Genomic DNA, 23,618 nt, shown 5'->3' with positions numbered 1-23,618 from the left:
AGGTCCAAGTCTTCCTTCTCCTTTGGAGTCAGTGCCATCCTCGCCCAGAGACCTGAGCTCAGTGATAGGCTTGCCCTGCTGAGCTGTGCCCCAGCCATACCCTCCTGACCACTTCCTGGCAGGTCACTCTGGGGCCGTACCCCTGCAGGCAGTACCTGGGTGTCTGTGCACTGGGCCCTCACAGGGGCCATCAGCAGATTCACACTGATGCTGCCTGTGTCCTAGGCAGGAGCAGGAGCTGGGATGCCAATGCCTTGCCAGGCCAGAGGCTCCTTGTGGGGGGTCCAGCTCACAAGCTTCTGGCCACTGTGCCCCCAACGATGATGACAACATGGCCTTCCTTCAACATACCTCTACACTGAAAGGGTTCTCCTCAAGTTTTCCAACTTCTGCTTCGGGCAGAGGATTTTTCAAGGTTTGTAAAAATAAAGCCGCTTTTCTTTTACGTTCTGCCTGGAGCTGCTTCTCCTTTGATTCCTTGGATGCCTGGGCAAGCTTCTCCCGGGCAGCAGCAGCAAGGCGGTCCTCCAGTTTCTGCTTTGCTAAGGGAGCAACAAGAAAGAAGTGGAGCTGGGAGCCAATGTGTTCATCCTTCCATCTCACTTTCAAAGCATCAATTGGCCACACACACATTCATTCAGAGAGGAACGTGACACAACAGCAGGCTGGACAGACAAGACACTTCCTGAGAGGACGAGCTTGAGGGTGCCTTTCGAGTGAGGAAGGGCACTGGTTTTCAAAGCAGACGGCTGCTGGGTCCCACACTAGTGGAGGCTGGGAGAAGGGCACCCTTGGGAGTACTCTCACCCCCCCCCCACTTATGGCAGGTGACAGCTACGCTAGAAGTGTCTCATCCCAAGGACTTGAAGGCTTGGAGCAGACACTCAGGGAGTGCAAGTTGGGCAGCAAGTTGGGCACACGCAAGGTCACGGGCACGGGCAGTGTCAGTACTGGACAGGAAGCATAGGGGCTGAAGTTCCCTTTCCTAAGTGTTGCTTGATCTGTTTGTATGTACACAGAAAAAGCAATGAAAGAAACCAGAATAGATTAAACCCTCCAAATACAGCTGTGATTAACTCCTTGAAAGCAGGATATAATTTATCTTGGAGCAGGGCCATGCTGTGACCCAGGAAGATGAGCCAAGCTGAAAACTCACCACACATCATCAGGGGCCAGGTGGTTCTGCTGAGAGTCTCCCCGAAGGGCACCTCCCCACGAAGTGGGGAGTGCGGGCTGAGCCTCACCCTGGGGCCGTGTCAAAGCTCGGAGGCCCCCTTTAGAGCAGATGCCCAGAGCATTAGGCTCTCCAAAGAAAGACTGTCAGGGCACTGTGGCTGTGCTCATGAGGAGGACGGCTCACAGTTCAGACATACCACACAATGCCCACACGGCTAAGTGGCAGGCTCCAAATTTCCAGTTTAGCAGCTACATCTCATATTTACATCTTTTCTTTCTTTTGAGAACTTTAAAAGCTAGTGACAAACCTTGCTTTGCTTCTAGCTCCTCCTGGGTAAGTTGGGGCTTCTTTTCCTCGACAACTACACAGGGTGGGGCTGCAGCCGGGCTAGTATTGGCAGCACTACTAGAACTTTCTTGGCCTTCTTTGCTTTCTTCATCATCATCACTGTCATCATCTAGCTTAACTCGGTTTTTTTCCAGGGGAAGTAGATCATTTTCTTTCGCCTTGATTGCAAAGCTTATTGGAGCAAATGAAGCTATTGAGAAAAGGTGAGAAGTGTGATACATTTTTAGAGAACCAGAGCACAGAGCAGAACTGTCACAGGCCCTACGCCTAGGTGAGCACGGTGGTGCGAGCGACACCTGCAGTGGAGCCGCACCATGTGTCGGGCTCTGGGGCAGGGAACTTCCACAGTGTCCCAAGGCCCTGCTGAGACATCCTCTGCCGGGGCGAGGTCAGGTGAGCCCTAGAGCACACTCAGCACAGGGCTTGTGCCAGAGCTGCAGTGGACCTGAGACAGACACCTGCATGACCACCATGTCACTATGGGCCACAGCAGGGACACTTGCTGAGTGTCACAGGGGCCACCTGCCTCCTTGGGCAGTTCATGTCATTTTTCTTTTTAAAAAGTTCATAGCTCACCATGTAATTAGATTTGCATAAGCAGGTATATGATGTAGCTCCTGTGGAAAAGGGCATCTTTACAAAGTCCCAACTTAATGAAGCAGCCTATTTTTACACAGCACAAGTCAGAGAGCCCTTTCCTTCACTGGTGACGTTTTACTAGGTGCCCACATCACAACAGGTGTCATGTTAGACCAAGCCCCATGACTACAAGAAAACTAAGACTGGCATGAGAAGAATCTGGGTGGCACGATGTACTCCTCATAGGATACTTGGAAAACTTAAGAGAATGATAAAGGGCCCAAAGGGGACGTCTTCCCAGCCCCACCCCCAGCAAACACCCAATCCATTCTTTATGACACTGGCAGCGGCTCTAATAACAGTTAACTGGGTGCAGTCAGATATCTCCTATTTAAACACCACTGAGCTATCATTTATGCCGGGTATTTAAGTAAGCCATGATCTGGATTTTTCCAGTGCACCGCAGCCAGAGGCTCTCAGAAGGGAGTGGTTGTGGGAAGTGGAGACAGGGACTGGGAGGCGGAGAATCGCAGGGCAGCTCCACCTCAGGGCTCCCGCCCTCCAAGCAGGGTCACCTGCCACCTTCTGAACCACACGTGGCATGAAATAAAGGCCGAGCCTGTGCCAGCCCAGATGTGTGACACAGCCACCTGTCACAGACAAGCACTTAGGGCCAGCGGTGCCTGGGAAGAGAGTGGCCATGCATTCTGCCTGCAAGGTGTCCAGGTTTCCAGCAACTGGAGCTCGAGGGGCTGCACAGGGCCCTGAGTGTGAGCTCTGAGGACCCCTGCTGCTCAGTTACTGTGCCGCACAAGGAACATTTTAAATGGAGAAAAAAACATAAAATGTTAATGAGATCACTCAAGGTACTAGACTAAAATATATGCAGAATGTTTTAAAAACACACATCTTTTCCCTCACGTTAGAGAAGGGAGAAATCAACAAATATAATGTTAAAATGAACACCCAGGAGTGCATCCTGCCAGCACAAGGTGAGCAGGGCCACTCAACCCACACTGCACAGGCCTAGCACACGGCTGCAGTGAGCTGGGGCAGGATATGGCTGACCGAAGCCGCATCTTGTCTCCCTTGCGCACAGGGGACAGGACATACCCCCACTCGATGGAGAGAAACAAGCTGGAAGTGGAAGCAATTTCTGGATACTCTCTGCAGATCATGTGGAAGGCCCTTCTGACACCTATGGCAAAGGGTTTTCCACTGAATTATGGGTGGACCCAAATGTCCTTCCTCTCGAAGTGACCAAGGTCCCTCCGCCTGTACGCCTGCCGCTGCAAGCTCTGACTTTCTGGCTGGTTCCAGTGCCCCTCCTGTGCCTGCCCACACTTTCCCGTGCCCCTGGCTGGGTGGGCAGCATTGTGCCAGGATGACCTGAGCTGTGGCGGGCACACAATAAGAGCCCCAAGCAAATCCTCCACCCTCCACATAAAACAGGCTTCTACTTCTGAGACAACACCTACTGCTAATCTCTAATTTCGTAAGCAACACATTCTTGAGGGGCTATGGAAATATGAATTTCAAAGCGGAACTTCAACTGCATTCAGGTCTGAAAGAAAATCACCTGAGCATCCTTAGTGGGTGTTCTCTAGGTGTGCAAATGCATATGCACAAGTGGACCATGCCTTGTTGTCACAACCACTGTTTCACTTTGCAGCAGTATCTTTCCTTGAGAACAGTGTAGAAATGCTACCATTTTCTAGAATGGGTGTTCCAGCTTGTGCCGCCCACGCTGGCCTTGAACGCCCACAGTGCGACACAGGCATGTGCCACACAGGCATGTGCCACCACCCATGGCTAAGTACTCTGTTTAAAAAGGATACATTCAAAAATATTTACTGGCTATTTTTCTTCTTTTCTGAACCATTCTTTTCTGTCCTCTGTCCATTTTCCTCCTGTTAATGATGAGCATCCCTTACTGACTTATAAGTGCTCCTGCTATAGTGAGGGCATTAACCTTTCTCCTCTAGAATGTGAGCAGTCCTTACCAGGAGACATGTGCCACTTAACCTCGCTTAGGCCCTGCTTCCAACAGACCTCTTTACCTCTCCTTGTGCTTTGACTTCAATTCTTAGGGAGTCCTTTTTCAAAGCCCAGATTATAAAAAAATTACCTTTATTTCCTTCTATTTTTTCATGGTTTTTAAAAAATTAAAATACTGAATTCATTTGGAGTTCTGTGATGTCTTATTTAACTTTCAATCAAAGTGCAAAATCTGTTTTTCCAGCTTCATTACTATTCTGAAGATTTCCAGAGACATGGATGCTCGGCGGTCTCCATCTGCTGATGCGGTAACTGCGACAGCAGGTGGGTGTGGTGCCATGCCAGGGTTCTGGGGCCAGGCCCATAACTGTTCTCCCACGTGGCTGGGCCCACCTAACAGCTCAGCATCTTACCAGGCACTGAGCACCAAAACCCCATCCCTAGTGCTCCACATGGCACTGAGGGCAAATTAGCCAGCCTTAACTTGGCTCAGCCTGTCTGCTTCGGGGCACTTCCCCAATATCTCAAACTCCTTTGGGCCTACAGAGCGACATGTTTCCTATCTCTTCTTGAACTAATGTCAGCATTTATATTTTCTTTTGAGAATATTTCCCACTTATCTTCAAATTCCAACTTACAATTTTGTATATATAAAATCTTTGTGTACTTAAAAAAAATCTATAATTTTTCTTGCTCATTTACATCTCTGGACTTGCTTTTTTCTCTACTGAACAGGCCTGATGACTGGGCATTTACTGGTCTGTTCTTATTATTTCTTCATGTATTTCTGCTTAGATTTTTACTGGTTCCCTTTTCCTGCTTTCCCTCGATGCACCTTAAGTTTCCTCCTGGGCTCGTTCTCCTTCCCTTCCTGTTTGGTGCCAGGATGCACAAAGGGCCTTGGGGATGATGAACACACACCCTGCACCCAGCCCCTCCAGGGTTCCTGAGTTCAGTGCTTAATGTGCTTTGCTTTGAATAAAATCTCCCCCAGCCCTTTTTGGAGTTTCCCAGATTGGGCTTGAACTTGGGATCCTTGTCTCAGCCTCTTACCAAGTAGCTGGGTTAAAGGCATACAGCACTGTGCCTGCACCATTTACTGATTTCTGATAAGCAGTCTTTGCCTTGTCCTCAGCTCTGTGGCTGTGATTTTGGAGCACTGGCACGCCTAAGCTTCCTGCTCCAGCACTGGCAACACACACTCCACACTCCAGAGGGGCTTCTGCTACAGAACTTTCCGTGACATGAGTGGACGCGCAGGCCGTCTTCCTGCCCCTGTGAGGACAGCCTGCCCCTACTCTGCCTGGATATCTCTTCTCCACACCTGTTCTTTTCTTGTGAGATTTCTGGGAAGCTGTCTCTTTCAGTGTTTTCCTTGTGTTTTAAGCTTGCAGTTCATTTCTAAGCAGTCTTTTGCAGATGTGAGTTATTAGTCAGGCTAGTTTCACAATACTTTTGATTATGAGAACAGAGGTTACCAATGAGAACATCCCTCCCATCCCTCCAGATGGGCTTCAGGGATTCCGCTTGTGTCGATCAAACCTTAGGCTCAGAAGATGCACAGGGACCCTGAGCGCATTTCCCCTGCCGGGTTGCAGGATGAGCTGGCAGAGGTGCTGAGTGCAGGGCCTTCCTGGGGACTGCCGCTGGGGTGTCCCCAGCACATCCTGCCTGACACCCTCCGTATTGACAGTGGCTCTCTGCGGTCAATGTCCCTGAATCCCAAGCTATCTTTTCCCTTCCTGTGAACCAAGTCCCAGGGCCAAGTGTCTTGACCACATAGTGGCCCTGCCCTGGTTTCTGCTGTGGTGGTTCCAGCCACCCCTTACTTGGTCTTTGGCTCTGGGTTTCCATCACCAGAGCCGGGAAGGGCAGGAGATGAATGCATGTGCTCAGGAATCATTCTGGACAGTCACTGTCTGCGACAGCTTGGTTCCCCACAAAGGCCCCCCTGAAGGCAGGTGCTGTTGCCCATTCACTCTTCTCCTGCTGCAGCTCTCCCCCAGGTCCTTGTGCCACCAAGACTCTCCAACAGGCCCCCTGTGTGCTGTGTACACTTTTGCATCACGTCCAGTTCACTGAGCACCCAAGCTGTGTCCCCTCCCTACAGGTCTTGACACCTTTCTGCACAGCCCCACTCTTTCCTAACGGACAACCGTCTGCTCTTCTGCATTTCCTGCAGTAGCCCCTGACACACCAACCCCTGGGACAGAACAGGGTGGCTAAGACAGGGAGAGAGCAAGTGTGGGCACTGCTTGCTGGAGGGGCTCACAGGATCCTGACAAGGAAGAATATGCATTTCCCCATGCCACTGTCTGCACAGGTCTGCAAGGGATGAAACCATAATTGCAAATTCATAAACATTTCTGAGTAAACACAGCCCAGCTTTACCAACAGGGCCAAAGCCTGCCCTGCCCTGTGCCAAGGGTGCGTCACTCACCTTTCACTAGCTTCCCGTCCACTGCACCCTTACTGGACGATGCATCCTTCTTCCCGCTGGGGCCACCTCTGCCCCCTGCCTCAGCGGTGTCCTCAGGCACACTGTCCTCCCCAGCGTCACTTGGCTTTTCTGAGGCGGCCTCTGAGGGTGCCTCTTCTGGTGCAGACACAGGCTGCAGGGATCAGACATCAAACACATGTTATCACCCAGGGCACTTCTGCCTTTCAGGGGATGTAGAGACAGGAGGAGAGGAAGAGCCCACGCTGCAGGTGCTGGCCCTGAATCAGGCCACAATGCCTCTCCTTGGGAGCCTGATTACGGAGGGCACTTTCCGAATCCTAAATCATCTCCAGCGCCTGCTGATGGGTCAATTTCCTTCAGTTTGAGCAACTGGAGATAAAGCTTTCAGAAATTACTGATAATCAGGGCCTCCATGTCTCAGATGAGCTTGTAGTGAACATCAGGGTATCTGCCATGAGGAGCGCGAAGGTGGAGGGTGGGCTGCTGCACGCACAGACACGGCAAAGCACTGCTGACAGGGCTGGGCAGGTAGCGGTGTTCAGGCACAGGCTCACGCTGGCAGCTGGCAGCCAGCAGCCCTGGCACTCAGCACACAGCACCAGTGTCCGCTCAGGCATTTGTTCAGTGAACACAAGCACAGTCCTCGAATCTGGTCCACAGGAGCCGCACAAAGCCGGCAGCCAAGATGACCAGTACATGAAGAAACGGGAGCTTCATGTTCGGAACATGAGACGAGCAGTTCCCAGTACACTGTGACCCTGTGGGGATGGTGCAGTGGAGACAGCCCAGGTCTCATTCTGGGAGGTGGGGATAGTACACGCCAGGGACGTGGCAGGCAGCGCTGGCCAGATGAGCCCCTCAGCCACTGACAGCACAGGGTCTCGAGATGGCCTCTGCCCCAAGGCTGGACACGTACCTGCGTGCTGTCACCCCCTTCCTTCTGGAGGAAGAACTGCTTTTTAAACTCATAGTAGGTGTTGTATTGGTGCCACGGCTGCAGGAACTCAAACCTGTGGATGGAGAGCAGAGCACTCAGAAGACAGCATGAGGTCCAAGGGAGCCACCAGAGCCACATCCTGGACGCTCGGCAGTAACTGCAGCTGCACCCTACACTCAAGGGAAACTGAGGCACGGGTCACGACGTGGAGCAGATGCATGTTCAAAAAGCACAGACCATGATTAACTTTTTTTTTTGGTACTGCAGATCAAACTTAGGACCTTATGCTTGTGAGGCAGGTGGCAGAACCACTGAGCTAAATCCCCAGTACCCACGATTAACTTTTTAAGAGAGGATTGTGCCTAGATTTTCAGATGGATCCTTACAAAGTATGAATAGCAACTTTTCATCTCTGGAAGCATCCACACTTTCATTTCACAGCTGAAACCCCTCCAACTCTTAAGTAATTTAACAAGATAAAAATATGTTTATCTAAAGACATCTGAAACAAGAAAAAGATAAAAACACAAAGAAATTACACGGCTGGATTTTTTTTTTTTTTTTGATACTGGGGATTGACTTTCTTTTTTGAGACAGGGTCTCATTATGTAGATCAGGCTTTGAACTCACTAGGTAGCCCAGGATGGTCTCCAACTCAAGATGATCCTTCTGCCTCAGCCTCCCAGACTTCTGGGATTATAGGTGTGTCCAGCTACTTGTTCAGATTTTTAAAAAAGCTAAACAAAACCCCAAATCACATTTACCCAACATGCTTAAAAAGTTCTTTCCTTTCAGTGCTGGGACTAGAACCCAGGACCTCAGATATGCTACATCAGTGCTTTACCACTTCATCAGGCCCAAGCCCAGTGCGTAAAACTCTTCCTCTCACCTCTGGTCGTTCTTGGCACGAACGCTGGTCTCAAATTTAAGGCCATTCCGAGCAACGTACTCTGCCAGCTTGTCAATCACAGGCTGAATGTCAGGGGGCGGGGGGATGATGGCAGTCACAGGAGCGAGAGCACTGTGGGGAAGAGTGTGGTGAGCCACCTCCTACCTCCTGTACCCAGCAGGGACAGAGCCCAGTGCTGGCTGCTGGTGTCTTCATGGCCTCAGTGGCCATAGGAACAGGAAGGTCAAAGATGACACCTGTGGGAGGCTCTGAAGATGACAGGTCCCCAACACTAACAAGGCCAGGGCACCACTAACAGTGACAATGGACTTGTACAGAAGAGCAGGACTACAGGAGCAATGGGCAGGTTCAGTCTCAGCCCAGTGAACATTTTCCCACCCAGAGCTACCTCTTGGGAATAACCCCGAGTGGGCCACCTGGCAATTTTTTGTCGCATTAGAATGCAGTACAACTCAAGACCCTTCCTACCTGTCTTTCTCAGCACAACTGGCAAAGTCAGTCCGGCCCGGCATCTAGGTGTTTTGCTGGCTTGCCCCAAAAACCTCTGCTGAACAGGAGACACAGCACCACCTGTGGGCCCTGAGCACTCTTGAATCTCCATCACTGCCTCACTCTGCCACCACATGGCTCATAAACTAAGGGGTGCCCGGCTTTAGGGACCCTGTGTTCTGCTGACTACTGTGGGCTCTATCACAGGGCCCTGCCCAGTGAGGGGCTAGATGAGAACAGCCCTGGAGCACAGAAGCACGGTGGGAGTGAGGAGAGACTTATGCTTTCAAGTGGCCAGACTTCACTGCTAAAACAGTTTTCTCTCTCTAAGATAAGGTCTCACTAAGTAGCCTAAACTGGGCTCAAACTTTTGACAGTCCCACCTCGGCTTCCTGGGTAGCTGAGATCATAGGAGAGCACTGACATGCCTAGCTTCTGGAGAACCTTCCTGTTGGTCAATCTTGCCTTTTACATGGGGGCATGTGAATGCTGCTGCTCTGATGGTGGAGGTGGTGTATGGTCCCAGGGCCCAGCCCAAGCATGTACCTTGTGGTGGTGGTGGTGGTGGTGGTGGTGGAGGTCGCTCCGCTGCTTGTCTCAGTGGTGGTTGGGGGTGGTGGCGGTGTTGTCCCAGGAGGTGGTGGTGCAGTGGTCGTCACTCCAGGGGAGCTGGACACGGTAACCCCGGCAGGCAGGGTGCTGTAGTAGGTGGCCACGTTGATCCCCGGGGGTGGTGGTGCCAGGCAGTAGGTGCCATCAGGCAGCATGTAGTAGCTGTAGTACATGGCTGCCACAGGTGCTGTGGGGACAGCAGGGTGGCTGAGCAAGAGCAGGGTGGATTCTGATCTCCCATGCCCACACAGGACACAGTACAGCAGCAAACAGTAGTGACCCGGCCTCCAAGAATGAGGGAGTGGGCACAGGGACACCCAAAGCCTATGCCACAGTGGCCCTCCTGAGATCACGCTCCCCATTTGGAACATGCTGGGGGAAGGGCATTCTGGGAGCCACCAGTTGCCCTGTTCCTACACAGCTGGTCCAGGTGACGGGGGTTCATGTGGGCTTGCAAGGGCACTACCTCCGCCCCATATCCTCTGGAACCTCCCACAGAAGCCACGGCACCAGCCAACACTGTTGTGCTCTGTCACCACTGCCCTGCATGACACACTGTACGTGCAGTCACCGCCGGCACCCAGTCTGCCTGTCCTCAATAGCAGCACACACAGCTTCTATGTACTTTGAGCACAAATGCAAGGGTTGGGAGGTCCCTGTGCACTGGCTAATAGTCAACAGTCCCAAAAGCTTTACAGTTCCTCTCTGGAAAATGTTCAAAACCAGCAAGCACCAAGTACAGGTTGAAAGACATAACAAGGATTTCTACTTGTAATCCTGTTGCAGATAGGCAGGAGTTCTGGCTACAGAGAGTCTAACTTCCCCTTCATCATGGGCCGGCAAAAGGATTTTTCCAATGAAGGAACCGTACGTATTTCTTCACTTGGTTCACTTGAAAACAGTTAACACTGAAACAAATAGGCAGACCCTGCAAGCTAGGCAGGGAAGCATGACAGGTCCATTAACACCACTGCTTTTACCAAGAACACACGGTCGGCCCCTCTGCTGTCACTCTGGCTAGCTGTCACAGGTACCGGGAAGACAGGAACAGAACCGTCCTAACACTTCAGAGCAGGATCTGACCCCAGGCAGTCCCACACTCTCCCTACACAGCAGTGCTCCAGGCCTCGTGGGCATCGCAAGACCACAGCACCGCTGTGCTGTGCATGGGAGGCGCTGAGCAGTGTTAGACCACGCAACACAAGGGCTCAAGTGCAGGCTTCCACTGGGAAAATTAGGTGGCCCAATACCCTCTCTAAGATATACTGTCCTAGGCAGAATTGAATTCCTCCTGCCCCGCAAACAATCAAGGGGCCACTGATATTCCTCAGAAGAGAAAGCCAAGTCACTGAGGAGCTGTGGCCCCATACCCGCCCTCACAGGGCTCTGGTGTTTCTGGGAGGGTGGGGACCCACTCCTGACATCTCAGCAGGGAAAATAAATCCACACCATCCTGTCCTAAATTGAAACTCCAGGACATTCAAATTATAGCGCAAACAAGGCATCCCAGTCCTAGGAGCAAAGAAAGCAGCTTGTAATGAAGATAAGCTAACTACTAGGCACACAGCGCCACCCCAACGCCTTCTGCAGGGAACACAAGTGAACACAACGCTTTCCCTCCAAAGTGCAGCTGTGCAGTGTAGACCTGCTGTCGGAACCCCTGGCTCTGCAGAGGGACATGGCTCTGTCTCCAGGACTCCTAACAGCTCAAAAATCTGGATGCAACAGAAGGTACAAAATGCACAGTGGAGCTTGCAGCAAGAAACAGGCTGTCTCCAGGTATGAAAGGAGACAAAGCCCAGACCTGAAAACAATTCCTAGATGGGCCCTAGGCAGGCGATGCTCTCAGAACAGTGGGTGCCTGTACAGCGGCACGGAGGAGCTGTGTCCACCAGTGGATAAGTCACTGCACTTGCACTTCTGCAACCTCCCACCCTCCTCCTGTGACACTGTAATCACATGCAAAAGAGAACTGTACACCGTCGGCACAGTGTGTCGCATGCCTGTGATCCCAGTACTCGGGAGGCTGAGGCAGGAGGGTCACTGGGAGTTTGAGACCAGTTTAGGCTACATAGTGAGTTCACGATCAGCCTGAACTACATAGCGAAACCTTGTCAAATAAAGCACCCCTCCACACACCACCAAAAAACAGATCTGAACAGAACTGTACCTGAAGAGGAAACTGAATCACAGTTAAAAAGAAACATATACTTGCATGTTTTTCCAGAGGACTCATATAAGAGAAATCATGCAATATTGGGGTTTTTGTCTGATTTACCACACTCAGGGGTTCTTACGTCACCTAGGAGGGCCCAGAAACTCTGGGCCTCATGCCCAGCTCTCAATGGCTGGGATGACAGGCATGTGGGGCTGTGCCTGGCCGGAGCTAGGACTGGATGAGTTAAAAGTGGTGCTCTCCAATAAAGATGCCTGAGGGTACTGCACAGCTAGGGCAGACACTGGCAGTGCCTACTGTCTTCTAAGGAGCAGCCAGCTCGGGAATGGAAGCTTCTGGCTGCACCTGGAGCACCCAGCCCTGCCACCTCCTCCCCACTGATCATCATCTCCCCAAACCCTCTATCTCACCAGCTTCCTGCTAAGGGTCTGAGAAAATCTGCTTTTCTTAAGGGCCAGCTCAGGGACATAAGCAACCTGTGTCTGTGTTAAGGATAAACAACTACTTTTCTAAGATCTATGGTGGGAAATAACGTACACTTTTTTATTTTTGGACAGTACAGAGGATTGAACCCATGCCTCTGCATGGAGCCACAACCGCAGCACTTTTCATCTTTACTCTAAGATGGGGTCTTGAACTTGTAACCCTCCTGTCTCAGCCTCCTAAAGTGCTGGAATGACCGGCTCGCATCACCACACCTCCCTAAGGCATGTCTCTGACATTAATGAAAGAACATTCTCACATACCTGTTGTGGAGCATCCGAGAGGCAGCGGTGAATCGGCTCATCTGCACACTCCCCAGGCTCCCAAAGCCATGAATGGCTGTCCTGAACTGCCCCAAGCCAAGTCCCAGTGCTGCCTACCTTCCTGGATCTCTGAATTGTCTGGCTGACGTGTCTCGGAGCCTGAGTGCCATGACTCTAAATCCTACTACTCTCGATGCTTCTGGCCCCAGCCAGCCGCGCCTGCTTCTTAGTGCCTACTCTGCACCCCATCTGGACAGCTCTGCAGATTTCCCAGCAACAGTGTCCAGCACAGTCCTGGGTTTTTCTCCACACCTCTCCATGCCAACCCTCTGTGCAGACCCTCTCCAGGCCTCCACTTGGCCTTGGTGCCCTGCCTGCCATGGCCAACGCTGCAGCCCCCAACCTGTGTTCCACTTAGGGCCTCCGGGCACAGCAGCCCCTTAACTCCAACACCAGCACCACTGATGTCCCCGCTCCACTACCACCTGCACCATGCCTGGCCCACAGCAGCCCCTCATCTGCAGGCCACCTGCCCAGGCCCAGGTGTTCTGACACTGTGCAGAGGGCTGACCCTAAGGAACAGTGTACATCCTTCTAGACAGCCGCGCCAAGGTTACAAGCAGGCGCAGCAGGAGACCAACACCAGAACCAAGGGCAGTGTGATGATGACTGGGCAGGGGTGGACCCTCTCTCCCCCTCCGCCTGTCTCTCCTGCTGTGCTTGCCTTTTCAGGAGGTGACAGTGCCCTGTGACAGGACAGGTGGGGATGCCCAGGCGAGGGCTGTCTGCAGACAGGATGCAGTGACTCCCAGGCAGGTTGTGTGCCCCATGCTGGCCCACTGGATGAATGGATGGTGAATTCATGTCCTGGGTGGGAGGCAGTGGAACATGATGGCTGTGTTCCTGTGGCCAGGACGGGGGTCACCGTCTGAAACCTAAGAACCGTTTATTTCTGGAACTTCCCAGTGAGTCTTTTCAGAATGTGGGGTCCTCCTTTCAGAGGTCTTCCTGTGCATCTGCCCTTGCGAATTTCTGCAGGATGTGCTCCAGCAGAACTCCAGACAACAGGACCTGACATAGGAGTGGACTGAGGCGTCACAGGATGGCACTGCCTGCACAGCATCAGTCAGGCTGTGTGGGGGAGGTGGCACTGTCACAGTCATGCTACTGCCCCCTCCAGACAGCTCGACGAGGAAGGATGAGTAGGCACGTGGGCCTGACTAGGACATTTCTAGGACCCCACACCAGGAGCAATGGAGGGTCTTCCAGAACAGGCGAGTAGGCCCAGAATAGCTGCGGAGCTGTGACAGTGGCCTGGGAAAAACACAACCACAGACCCCTGAGCTCTTCAGGACACAGGTAAACTGGGGGGACAGGAGCCTGGTCAGCATGCAGCACAGCCAAGCCCAGAAGAAGGGAGGGACAGTGACGAACAAGGGCAGCAGTGGGCCTTTGCCTGTCTGTGGCCCACGAGATCATAATGACTTTTACATTTTCGAACAGCTAGTGAACAGACCAAACAAAACACGGTGCAGGGCTGGGGATTTAGCTCAGTGGTTCCAGCACCTGCTCCACAAGTGCAAGGACCTGAGTTGGATCCCTGGTACCAAAAACAAAACAAACACTCACAGTGCAGAAATGACATGAAAGTCAAATCTCAGCATTCTCACATGAGCTTTACAGGTGTCCAATCACCCCCATTTGTGATGGTCTGAGGCCGCCTTCACATGGAGCCACCTGACTCACACCCTGATCTACGCAGGAAGGACTGTAGGTCACCACGGGGCTGAGAAACACTGGAAGAGCCAAGAACACCTTCACATGACCAAGAAAATTCAGACTGTAAGAGGCCACCCACACAGAACAGAGAATGGATCACGCTGGTGCCAGGGGTGGAAGTAAGTGAAGAGGAAACTCTGAGGGGATGGCCGAATAGAAAGCAGGCTGTCTGGGCACGGGAGCAGCATCAGAGGCCTAAGGGGTCTTACACAGGGCGGGTGCGGAGCAAGACAGAAAGCAGAGGCACAGACATCCCGGCCACTGCAAGGGTGGAACATGGAAGGGCCCACGGGAGAACTGACATGAAGAAAGCAAGAGTGCCAGTGGGCCTCCTGGATGGCACAGCCACGGAACTGGCCCAACCAGCCAAGACCTGGATGTGGCTCAGGCTCCAATACCAAGCCCCACAGGCTGCCCCTTGTGCACGAGGGCTGGAAGCTGGCATCGCTCACCAGTCCCTGAGCCAGAGCCCTCTTCATACCTGCAGCTCACATGGGGGACAAAGGAAGGAAGGACTAGCCGCAGCGGGACATACCTCAGTCAGCAACTCCTGTGAAGTAAGCTGGGGAGGAACTGGGGAGGCGTTTTATGGGGACCAAGTTCCTCTAGTTTCACAGCAAACGGTGTAAAGGGTTAAACTGTATGACTTGGAAAACAAATCTTCAGTCACAACCTTTGAAGCTTTTTCTTGACTATAAAGGGTAGAAAGTAAACACTCAGAAGCACCTGTGCATGCCCTACCCAACCCGACTCGGGGGCAGCTGCTGCTGAACAGAAGCCCAGGCTGCCGAGCCACTCTAGGAGCTGCGTACGGCAACTGAAGAGTTGTGCAGAATAGACTCAGGGTGCTAGTTTAGTCTCAAAATAAGCACCACACAGATCAGCATGTCTTCTGAGAAGCTGGCAAGTCACACGGTGGGAAGTCCAGGCAGCACGCTCAGCCAGCCCTGGTAGCCGGACAGCACAGGCTGTGCTGGCTGCCACGTGCCCTCCATCCCACCTAGGGCACCACCTCCGCCACTGTGAAAACCCTGAAGACAGGGGCTGTTCCTGCAGCTGTACCACCCCTCACTGCCACCACACACCACCTCAGCGATGGCCTCACCTGCCTCAGCCTCAGCCTTACTGTGAGAGCTCCCTGCCCCCATCTCCACAGGCCACCACTCCCCGCTCTGAACTATCCACAATACTGTCTGCTTCCCACTGTCAGAGCTGACAGCACAGTAAGGACCGCCTTGTCTCCTCTGTGCGTTCAACAGTTTCATTTTCCCATTAGCTGATAGGATATAGTGCTGACTCATCGTTTAAAACAAAGGATTCCTGCCAGTCATGGTGTGGAAAACCTGCAGTCCTGGAAGCTGGGAGGCTGAGGCAGGAGGGTCACAATACGAGGCCAGCCAGGACTACACAGCAAGTCTCTGCGTCAAACAAAAACAAAAACCCACATCAAAACAACAACAAAAAAATCTTCTTCCTTAAGTGTCCTTGCCTTCCTAAATGTATCTGGTGCTTCCACCTTGTGTCAACACATGGGAATCCGTGGTGGGGTGAAGAACCTATGGCACGCAGCTCCAGGGCGCTGCTTTCCTGGCCCTGCCCTCCTGGTGTGCTGGTTCTTGTCAGGCCCTACCTGCACCACCCTAGGTGCTCACCTGCTCTTCCCTCTCTTCCTGAGGCAGGGCTCCCCTGATGGGCTGGGGGCTCCACCATGCTGGTGTGGAGGCCGCCAATGCCAGGGCAAGCGCCAAGGAGAGCAGCTCCTTTAGAAGGCAGGGACTTCTGCTTTTAGCGTAAAGCTTTTCTGTTTCACTATTTTTTCCAACCAAACTTACTGGAATTATGTATTTAATTAAAATGTATGCAAACATTCAATTTGAATGAGAAAAGAATTACTGTTTCTGTGACTACGAAGCTGAATGCTTTGGAAGATATGGCTAAAAACCTACTGCTTCAAAAAAGCTGCACTGCAGGTAGAGAAGGGAGAAAATGCCACCAAGTCCTTGAGATAACGTGCTTTCAACCCTGTGTCCTGGCAGGTGCACCGGGCTCACCTCTGGGCAGACCCGAGGCAGGCACCAGTGAGGGGTGCAGACACCTTCCTGGGTCACCACACGAGTGTCTCAAGCCTACACTAGCAGCCCCCGGCCTGTCCTGACCACACACCTGATGGGTTAGATTTCTACAGTCACACCAGGTTCTGTCATTACTCAAGTCACTTGGCTTTCAATTATACTTATTAATAACTTCCTGTTTTGGCTCATGATTTTATTAGGATAAAACAGGCCCCCCTCCAACCCACCCCAGGTTTCAGTGATTTGACCAACAAAGAACCTTTGAACACCCTACGAATGGGGCACAGACTGATATGATACCCTAACCTGACTACAGAGTGGGAAAGAGACCCATGATAGTGAGGGACTTCCAGAGGCAACCAAGGCTGCTCTGCCTGTCGCTGTGCAGGAGCTCAGCGGCCGTTCTCCTCTAAGCTTCTCTACAGTCTCCCCATTTTCTCCTCTCCCCAGTACCCAGATCCCTCTCAATGCTTTCAGCCAGGGAAGCCCCTGCTGTTCCTGCACTGCCCAAGTCCCAGGCCCACGCCCCACGCCTTGCCCTGCTTCTGCTTGTGTCCAGTGGGGACAGCTGGCTGGGGGCTGCAGCAGGAGCGAGGTCTTCCCAGACAGCATGTTTGCCACACGCCTCCCACATGCTTGCTCTAGCTCAGGCTTCGCTGCCTGTCCTGTGTCAGTGTCAGTGCACACACCAGCTCGCTGGGCTATGTGGTTAGTGAGAATATGTGCATAGAGACACAGCCCACACATCCACTGCCCTCACATCCCATGGAAAGTGAGGGCATCCTGCCCACTAGGGCAGACACGGCCTTTACTGTGATTCTTGCTGTCCCTGAGGTGCATAGTGCCCAGAAGCACAAATGGCCACCGAACACACAGGGCCCAGCCCTCTGTGGCACACACCTGCGCAGTGACATGCCATGGGCCAGCCTACTGAGAAGGGGAGGGACGTGTGGAGTGTCATGGGACTCCCACAGACAGTGGCCTTCTTGTTCCCCTGCACATTCACTCTAGTCCTCTGAGGCTGGGTCTTGGTCAGCCAAACAACCAAGTCCATGGGCTGGGGATTTAGCTCAGTGGTTCTGCTACCTGCCTCTAAAGCACAAGGTCCTGAGTTTGATCACTGGTACAAAAAAAACAAAAAAAAAAAACCCCAAAAATAAAACACAACCAAGTCCAATCTTCCCTTCGTGAGGACTGAAAGTCCATCATTCTAAGCCCATGACCCCTCCCCCGGGGTGCATCCTGGCCTGTTGTAGGTGTTGTGGCAGGCTTCCCCTCCCACTCTGTCTCGGCCTACGGTCACCTCACTGCAAGCAAGCCTCCCCACAGAAAACCCAGGCCAACCCTGCCTCCCACTGCAGGGCATCTCACGTGGATTCTGCCTGCAGGTGTGGCTTCGCACACCTATGGCTTCCAGACAGCAGGAGAGAAGACAATGAGATCACCAACATCCCCCACCTTGCTCTACAGGTCAGAGTTCGGCACAAGACACACAGATGAACACTGAAACATCCGTGACTGTCCCAGGGAGACCTCGCCCTGGCCACTCAAGCACAGCTCCCATTTCAACCCAGGGCTGTAGTCTGTGATGCAGGCCATGCCCTCTCTACCCCCAGATGTCTGCTCCTCATGTCCTCAGTCATGAATCCACTGTGCACAGCACCCCTGCTCTCAGGCTACAGAGGCCTCGCAGGGCCCAAGAGCATGGCTCTGCCTAGGTGAGTCTTTAAGTGACTTTAGGAATTTTCAAAACAGCTAACTTTCTGGAGTATTTTCTTTTTTCTTTTTTGGTACCAGGGATCGAACTTGGGTCTTGTGCTTATGAGGCAGGCAGCAGAACCACTCAGCTAAATCCCCAGCCCTTTCTGGAGTATTTTCCTAGGGGAAAACTCGCAAATAAATTTCTCCTCAGAAAATTACTTCATTGCCTGTGAGTATTATTTCTCTCCTGCATAAAAGCCGGTGTTTTAGAAGACAAGAAGGCTATGCTTGCCCAAAGAATGTAGAACAACACAGTAGAGGAGCCATGAGCGAGATATCATACCAGACCCCACAGTGACACCACAACCATCAGAGGAAGAGGAGGACTCAGCGCAGCATGCTATGTCTGCCCCACTCTCCAGTGTCTCCTTTCCTACCAACACAAGCAGGGCTCTGGGAGAATCCAGAAATGGGACCAAGTCACAGCTGTCTGTCCCCAGAGCAGAGCATTCCAAACACTAAGCTAGAATTGGCCTATAGACCTTCAACAGTGTAATAACAATGCACGCTCGTGAATATTCACAAGATGAAAGACTTCCCGGAGAAACCAACCATGATGTTATTTTGCAGAGGTGACTGGGTCCCATGGTGCTCTGTGTGGTCTCCCTGCCTGTTGCCATAAATGCAACTGAGCTCTTGCTGGCAACTGGATCAGGAGAACTTTAGCACAGGGAACTAAGCTAAGCCAAAGCCACAATCAGTCTTCCTCGACTGGAGCTGCATTTCAACACATGTTCCATCAACAGCGGGTACAGGGCAATCGTGTTTCACAGTCAGTCTGTGATTACAGACACTTCCCAAGTGTGGCCAACCTGTGTAGGACATGGCTACCACCGCCTGGCCAACATCCTGCCAGAGAGGACCCCAGATTCCTTGGGTGTTTCACTGCAGACTCACTAGAGCAATGAGGCAATACTGTGGCAGCTCATAGAAACAGGAGACATCAGAACAAGACAAAGAAAGAGGGGGTGCAGGGAGGAAGGCGGGACCTGGAGAAGGTGGCTGTGCAGCAGCTGCACCCCAGGAACACAATCTTCAGGCCAACTCGAGACAAAGCCCTCAGCCCATACATAAAAGGACAGACTTGAACCTCAGCACAGGTGTTTCCTGGTTTCTTTGAGGTTTTAATGGCATTCAGATCTCCAAGTTCAGCTCCAGCTCGCCTGGGAAACTGCAATAAGGCCATCTGACCCACCTCAGGCCTCCTAGGACCCTGGAGAGGCAGCTGTGGTGACTCTCAGAAACTGCTCAGAGGGGGCTCCTGGTGCCCCTTGGGGCTGACACAGGAGTGTCTGGAGGCTACACACCTCATGTCAGACCCACCTGATGCCTTCTTTTTCCACGCATGCCTCACTCTTGCTGTGGGCAGAAGTGGAAGGAGGAGGAGCAGGACCTTTTGCCCCGCTGGACACAGGATTGTGTGAGCAGCACCAGAGCCCTGCCATGCAGTCTAGAATCTGCCCAGCCCTCAGAAATCCTGAACCACTCCAGCTCACTCAGGGCCCCGACCCCACCAGATCATGGGATGTCGCGTCAGAGTGGCCACTCTTGCTGGTGCTGCCATCCTGGTCACATGCTGCAAGACTGAGCTGTGCCTAACTGTGCCCTTCTCCTCCGTGGCAGCATCGTGGCTGCAGAGGATCTTGTGGACAGGCAAGAATACTGGTATGACTTGAGCAAATCCAAGACACACTGGACAAGGACAGCAGTGGAGTGGGATGGGTGACATGTCCCTCCATGCTGGGCTGGACCAAGCGAGGCCACACAAGGCTGCTAAAGAAGATCCTCACCTGAGGTGCCCCCTGAAACCCACCCCGTGGAGCAGTGGGCCAGCAGCAATCTCCAGAACACTGAAAGGTATTCTTTATCCAGTCTCCAGTTGATGGACAGAGGTTGGCGTGACACTGCCATCAAGAGAGACTGCGGGACCTGATATAAAACACAACCCTACAACTCAAGATTTGTCTGATTAAAGGGCTCAAAAATGTGATTTGATCATTTAAAGAAACTATACAAGTTCCTCTGAGAGGTTTTCTGGGGACACATACAGAAAGTTCACTCAATAACTGATTTTCACAGTCTGAGAACATCAATTTAGCATGGCAAAATGACACCAGAGTGTGCTGGTGCTAAGCAGAAGGCACAAAAGCAGCCGCCATGCTTAACAGGGGCTGGTCCAGGGAAGGGTCATCCGCATCTGAGCATGGCAGCTGGCCACTCGGCTGGGCCAGCACATGGACAGCTGATGACTGTCCCTGCTACTGCTCTGAGGGAGCTGCTTCCCTCATCAACACTCAGCCTCCAACATAATTAGAAGCCACATCACACATTCAGCTTCCAGGAGCCATCTCAGGTAATTAAAAAGATAAAAGAACAGCAATCAGCAAGAATCAAGTACAATTCAGTGGTGCACAATGCAGCTAGCTCTCCATATCCTCAGGTTCCACACCCGTGGGCACAACTGAGCTCAGATAAAAGCATTTGGGGAAAACTGTACTGATACTGTACAAACTTTCCCCGTTATTCCCCAAATGATACAGTATAACAACTATTTGAATACTGGAGATGACTTTTAAAATCTATAGGAGGAAGAGATATGAAGGTTTTTGTAACTGCTGGGGGTCCTGAAAACATGCCATGTGTTTGCAAAGAGAGCAACTGCGACTTCTTTATCCAGTCTCCAGTTGATGGGCACTTGGGCTGTTTCCAAGTTTTAGCTATTACAAACGGTGCTGCTATAAACATGGGTGTACATATACCACTGTGGTATGATGCTTTTAATTCTTTTAGGAAGATACCCAGCAGGGGGAATAGCTGGGTCAAATGGGTCCTCTAATCTTAGTTTTTTGAGATATCGCCATACTGATTTCCACAAAAGGAAAAAATGGAAACAAAGTCTTTGTAAATAGGGAAGGGTGGAGGGGTTGAAGGTGGTTAGGGGAATGGGGAAAAGAATAAGAACCAAGACACATCATGTACAGGTACAAACTCCCAATGATGAGCATCATATTGAATGCCTAAAACATACCAATACGTTTAAGAAAAGAAAAAGAAAGCCACAGTGGTGGACAGAGGACCCACTGTCCATCCTTCCTGTTCTTAATAGAACTTTACCTACTCAATCCTTCACATCAGCAACAGTGTGGTCTCAGGACACCATAACAAAACTGTCCACAGAACAGAAGATACTGACAAATTCATCTACAGTGCAGGTGATACCTAGTACTACCCAACATTCTTTCTTCCTGTTTTAACACAGAAATTTGGTCTTGTTCAGGGCAGCAATGTTTCCAGCTGCAGGGCTCACTTCCCAGCTTGCACTGCAGAGGGAAGACCAGGTGACACCACTCCAGCCAATGAGGAGTAAAGGATGTCACAGGGTAGCTTCTGGGAAAGCCTTCAAGGCTCAGAACCTGCCAGCATCTGCTTTTTGCCCTGAGTCTTGCTCTTCTTCCTTCCTGAAAGGCAGAGTTGATGCTGGGGATGGGCAGACTAATGGCCAAAGGGTTGCCCTGCCACAGGCACTTTCCTCCTGGACCTCCAACAGATGAGGGAATGCTGCAGCTGGGCGATGCAGGTCAGGATGCACGCAGTGAGTACTCACAGTCTGCCGTGTACTCCACCTGAGAGGGCTGCGTGGGTGTGCCGTCTGCGGTGTGCGGGATGGGGGCAGAGCTGTCAGCTTGCGCTTTACGCACCAGGGCTGCCAGCGGGTGATCTGGGTCTACCACCTTCAAGGGCTAGGACAGAAAAGACGCAGGGCCTTAGCATCTTCTGCATCTGAACATGCAAAACCATTCTGCTGCAAAAAGACTCAACTCGGCAGTAGTGTACATGCCCTAGGAAAACCTCAACCAAATGTGCGCATACGCACACGCGCACACAGAGGTGCTGAGGAATCAGCTATAGCAGGGCACGGAGGAAGGGATCACATGCACACATGTCTCAGACAGGAGTGGCCAGCCGGGAAACTCAACAACCTAGACTGTGTTTCAGAAATAAGAAGTAACAGGAGGGCTGCACATGGAGACCCATGCAAAAGCCCTTGGTTCAAGCCCCAGTAGAGGAATAATAACCTCAGGGATTGGTCCAGACCTGCAGCCTGCACACAGCATTCATTTTGCAGCTGCCCAACACCCTCCTTGCTATTGACTCCCAAGCCAGGGACAAGGGTCCTGGGCCACTTTGAAACTCTGTCTCCCTTTACCTCCTTGATGTGCCACCTTTGGTCAGAGTCACACACATCCAGACTGTCCTCATCCTCTGCCAGTGCCTCTGTCACTCAGGGTGGCAGCACATAGGTAGTCCTGCCTTGCTGAGGGAAAGTGCTCCAGCTGGCCCAGAGGAGCCCAGGAAGCACAGGGCTTCATCTCCATAACAACTGCTAAGCCAAGGAAGGAGGGAGCCTTCGCATTAGACCACTACCTGTCAAACTGTGACTGTCCTGGCTCACACAGAACTTGAAACTTTGTCCTTACTTAGAGGAATTTCTGGTTTTTATTTATTTTTAAATTATTATTTATTTATTTTGGAGGGGTGATTTGAGACAGGGTCTCACTATGTAGTTGAGACTGACCTGGAACTTACTATGTAGCCCAGGCTGGTCTTGAACTCACAGCGATCCTCCTGCCTCAGCCTTCCAAGTGTTGGGATTACAGGCGTATGCCCCCACACCCAGCAAATTTCTGGTTTTTAACAGACAACCTTTACTGTCCAATCAACGAAGAATCATTCCCTCCAGGGACCAGCCAGATGGCATGGCTGCCAAAAACTGAATGCTTAAATCTCATGGACCTGCTTTGTAACACCAGAAATGCAGGCCAAGTACAGCATTTTTGCTAAGAATAACACTGTGCAGCTCAATGAGGAGATAAATACCTTCATCAGCTCTTCAAGGCGGCTGCTCTTCTTGGAGGCAAAGAGAGATGGGTGCAGGTAACTCCCATCTTCTTCCTCATCCTCATCCTCGTTGTCAGAGTTCATCCCTGATTCTGAAATTAAAATCGCATTTCACGATTTTGGCGTTAACTATACACATGGGTCACCACACTGTCCTCCATACATATGTGCAATTAAAATGATTTCAAAAGTAGATTTTGGTATAAGCCGGAGAAAAGGTCCAAATATATTATGTAAAATCTAGCAGCAATCAAGGGCAGAGCTTCTCATGGCCATTTTGGTGACCTGAGCACACACACTGCAGAGGACCTTCCCCACAGTCACCAGAAGCTCAGAGAGACAGGCAGGAAGCAAGCTAGCCCTCGCCGCTCAATCTATGGCTCCCTCAGCTCTGACTTTCATTTATCAAAAGGCAAAAATCTTACTGATTTATGGGAAGTCAAACAGCAGCAACAGAAATTAAAAAAAACCTACAAGACTGGAGGAGATGCAAGCTGCAATGAGATGACACAACTGGGCCGGGGTGGCATTCAGCAGGAAGGGGGTTTATTTATGTAACTGATCTGATACGTCTGCTTTCAGCTGAGGAAGACAGGAGTGTGAGAAAGACAGATAGAGGAACATCCAGGGACGTCGCTTAAAAGACACAACTGGCCTCTATAGGCAATCCGATT

At 51.7% G+C, this 23,618-nt stretch overlaps 1 protein-coding gene across 8 annotated transcripts in view; it reads right to left on the bottom strand.

Annotated features, from left to right (window-relative positions):
- The window catches only part of Sfswap (splicing factor SWAP), a 58,240-nt gene that overhangs the window by 21,942 nt on the left and 12,680 nt on the right, over window positions 1-23,618 (bottom strand). For all 8 annotated transcript variants that reach the window (XM_033762487.1, XM_010604262.3, XM_010604263.3 and 5 more), the window contains 8 exons: window positions 22,924-23,036; window positions 21,650-21,785; window positions 9,446-9,698; window positions 8,390-8,521; window positions 7,480-7,573; window positions 6,543-6,714; window positions 1,485-1,715; window positions 352-542 (listed from right to left, as the gene is read on the bottom strand). In XM_033762487.1, the coding sequence (XP_033618378.1) occupies window positions 352-542; window positions 1,485-1,715; window positions 6,543-6,714; window positions 7,480-7,573; window positions 8,390-8,521; window positions 9,446-9,698; window positions 21,650-21,785; window positions 22,924-23,036 (1,322 nt within the window). The remainder of the gene's footprint in view (window positions 1-351; window positions 543-1,484; window positions 1,716-6,542; window positions 6,715-7,479; window positions 7,574-8,389; window positions 8,522-9,445; window positions 9,699-21,649; window positions 21,786-22,923; window positions 23,037-23,618) is intronic.

The sequence above is a fragment of the Fukomys damarensis genome, unplaced genomic scaffold (genome assembly GCF_012274545.1).
Source record: "Fukomys damarensis isolate Sample0158 unplaced genomic scaffold, DMR_v1.0_HiC HiC_scaffold_12, whole genome shotgun sequence".
In the NCBI taxonomy this organism is placed as follows: Eukaryota; Metazoa; Chordata; class Mammalia; order Rodentia; family Bathyergidae; genus Fukomys; species Fukomys damarensis.
This window is presented reverse-complemented; position numbering and strand designations above follow the sequence as displayed.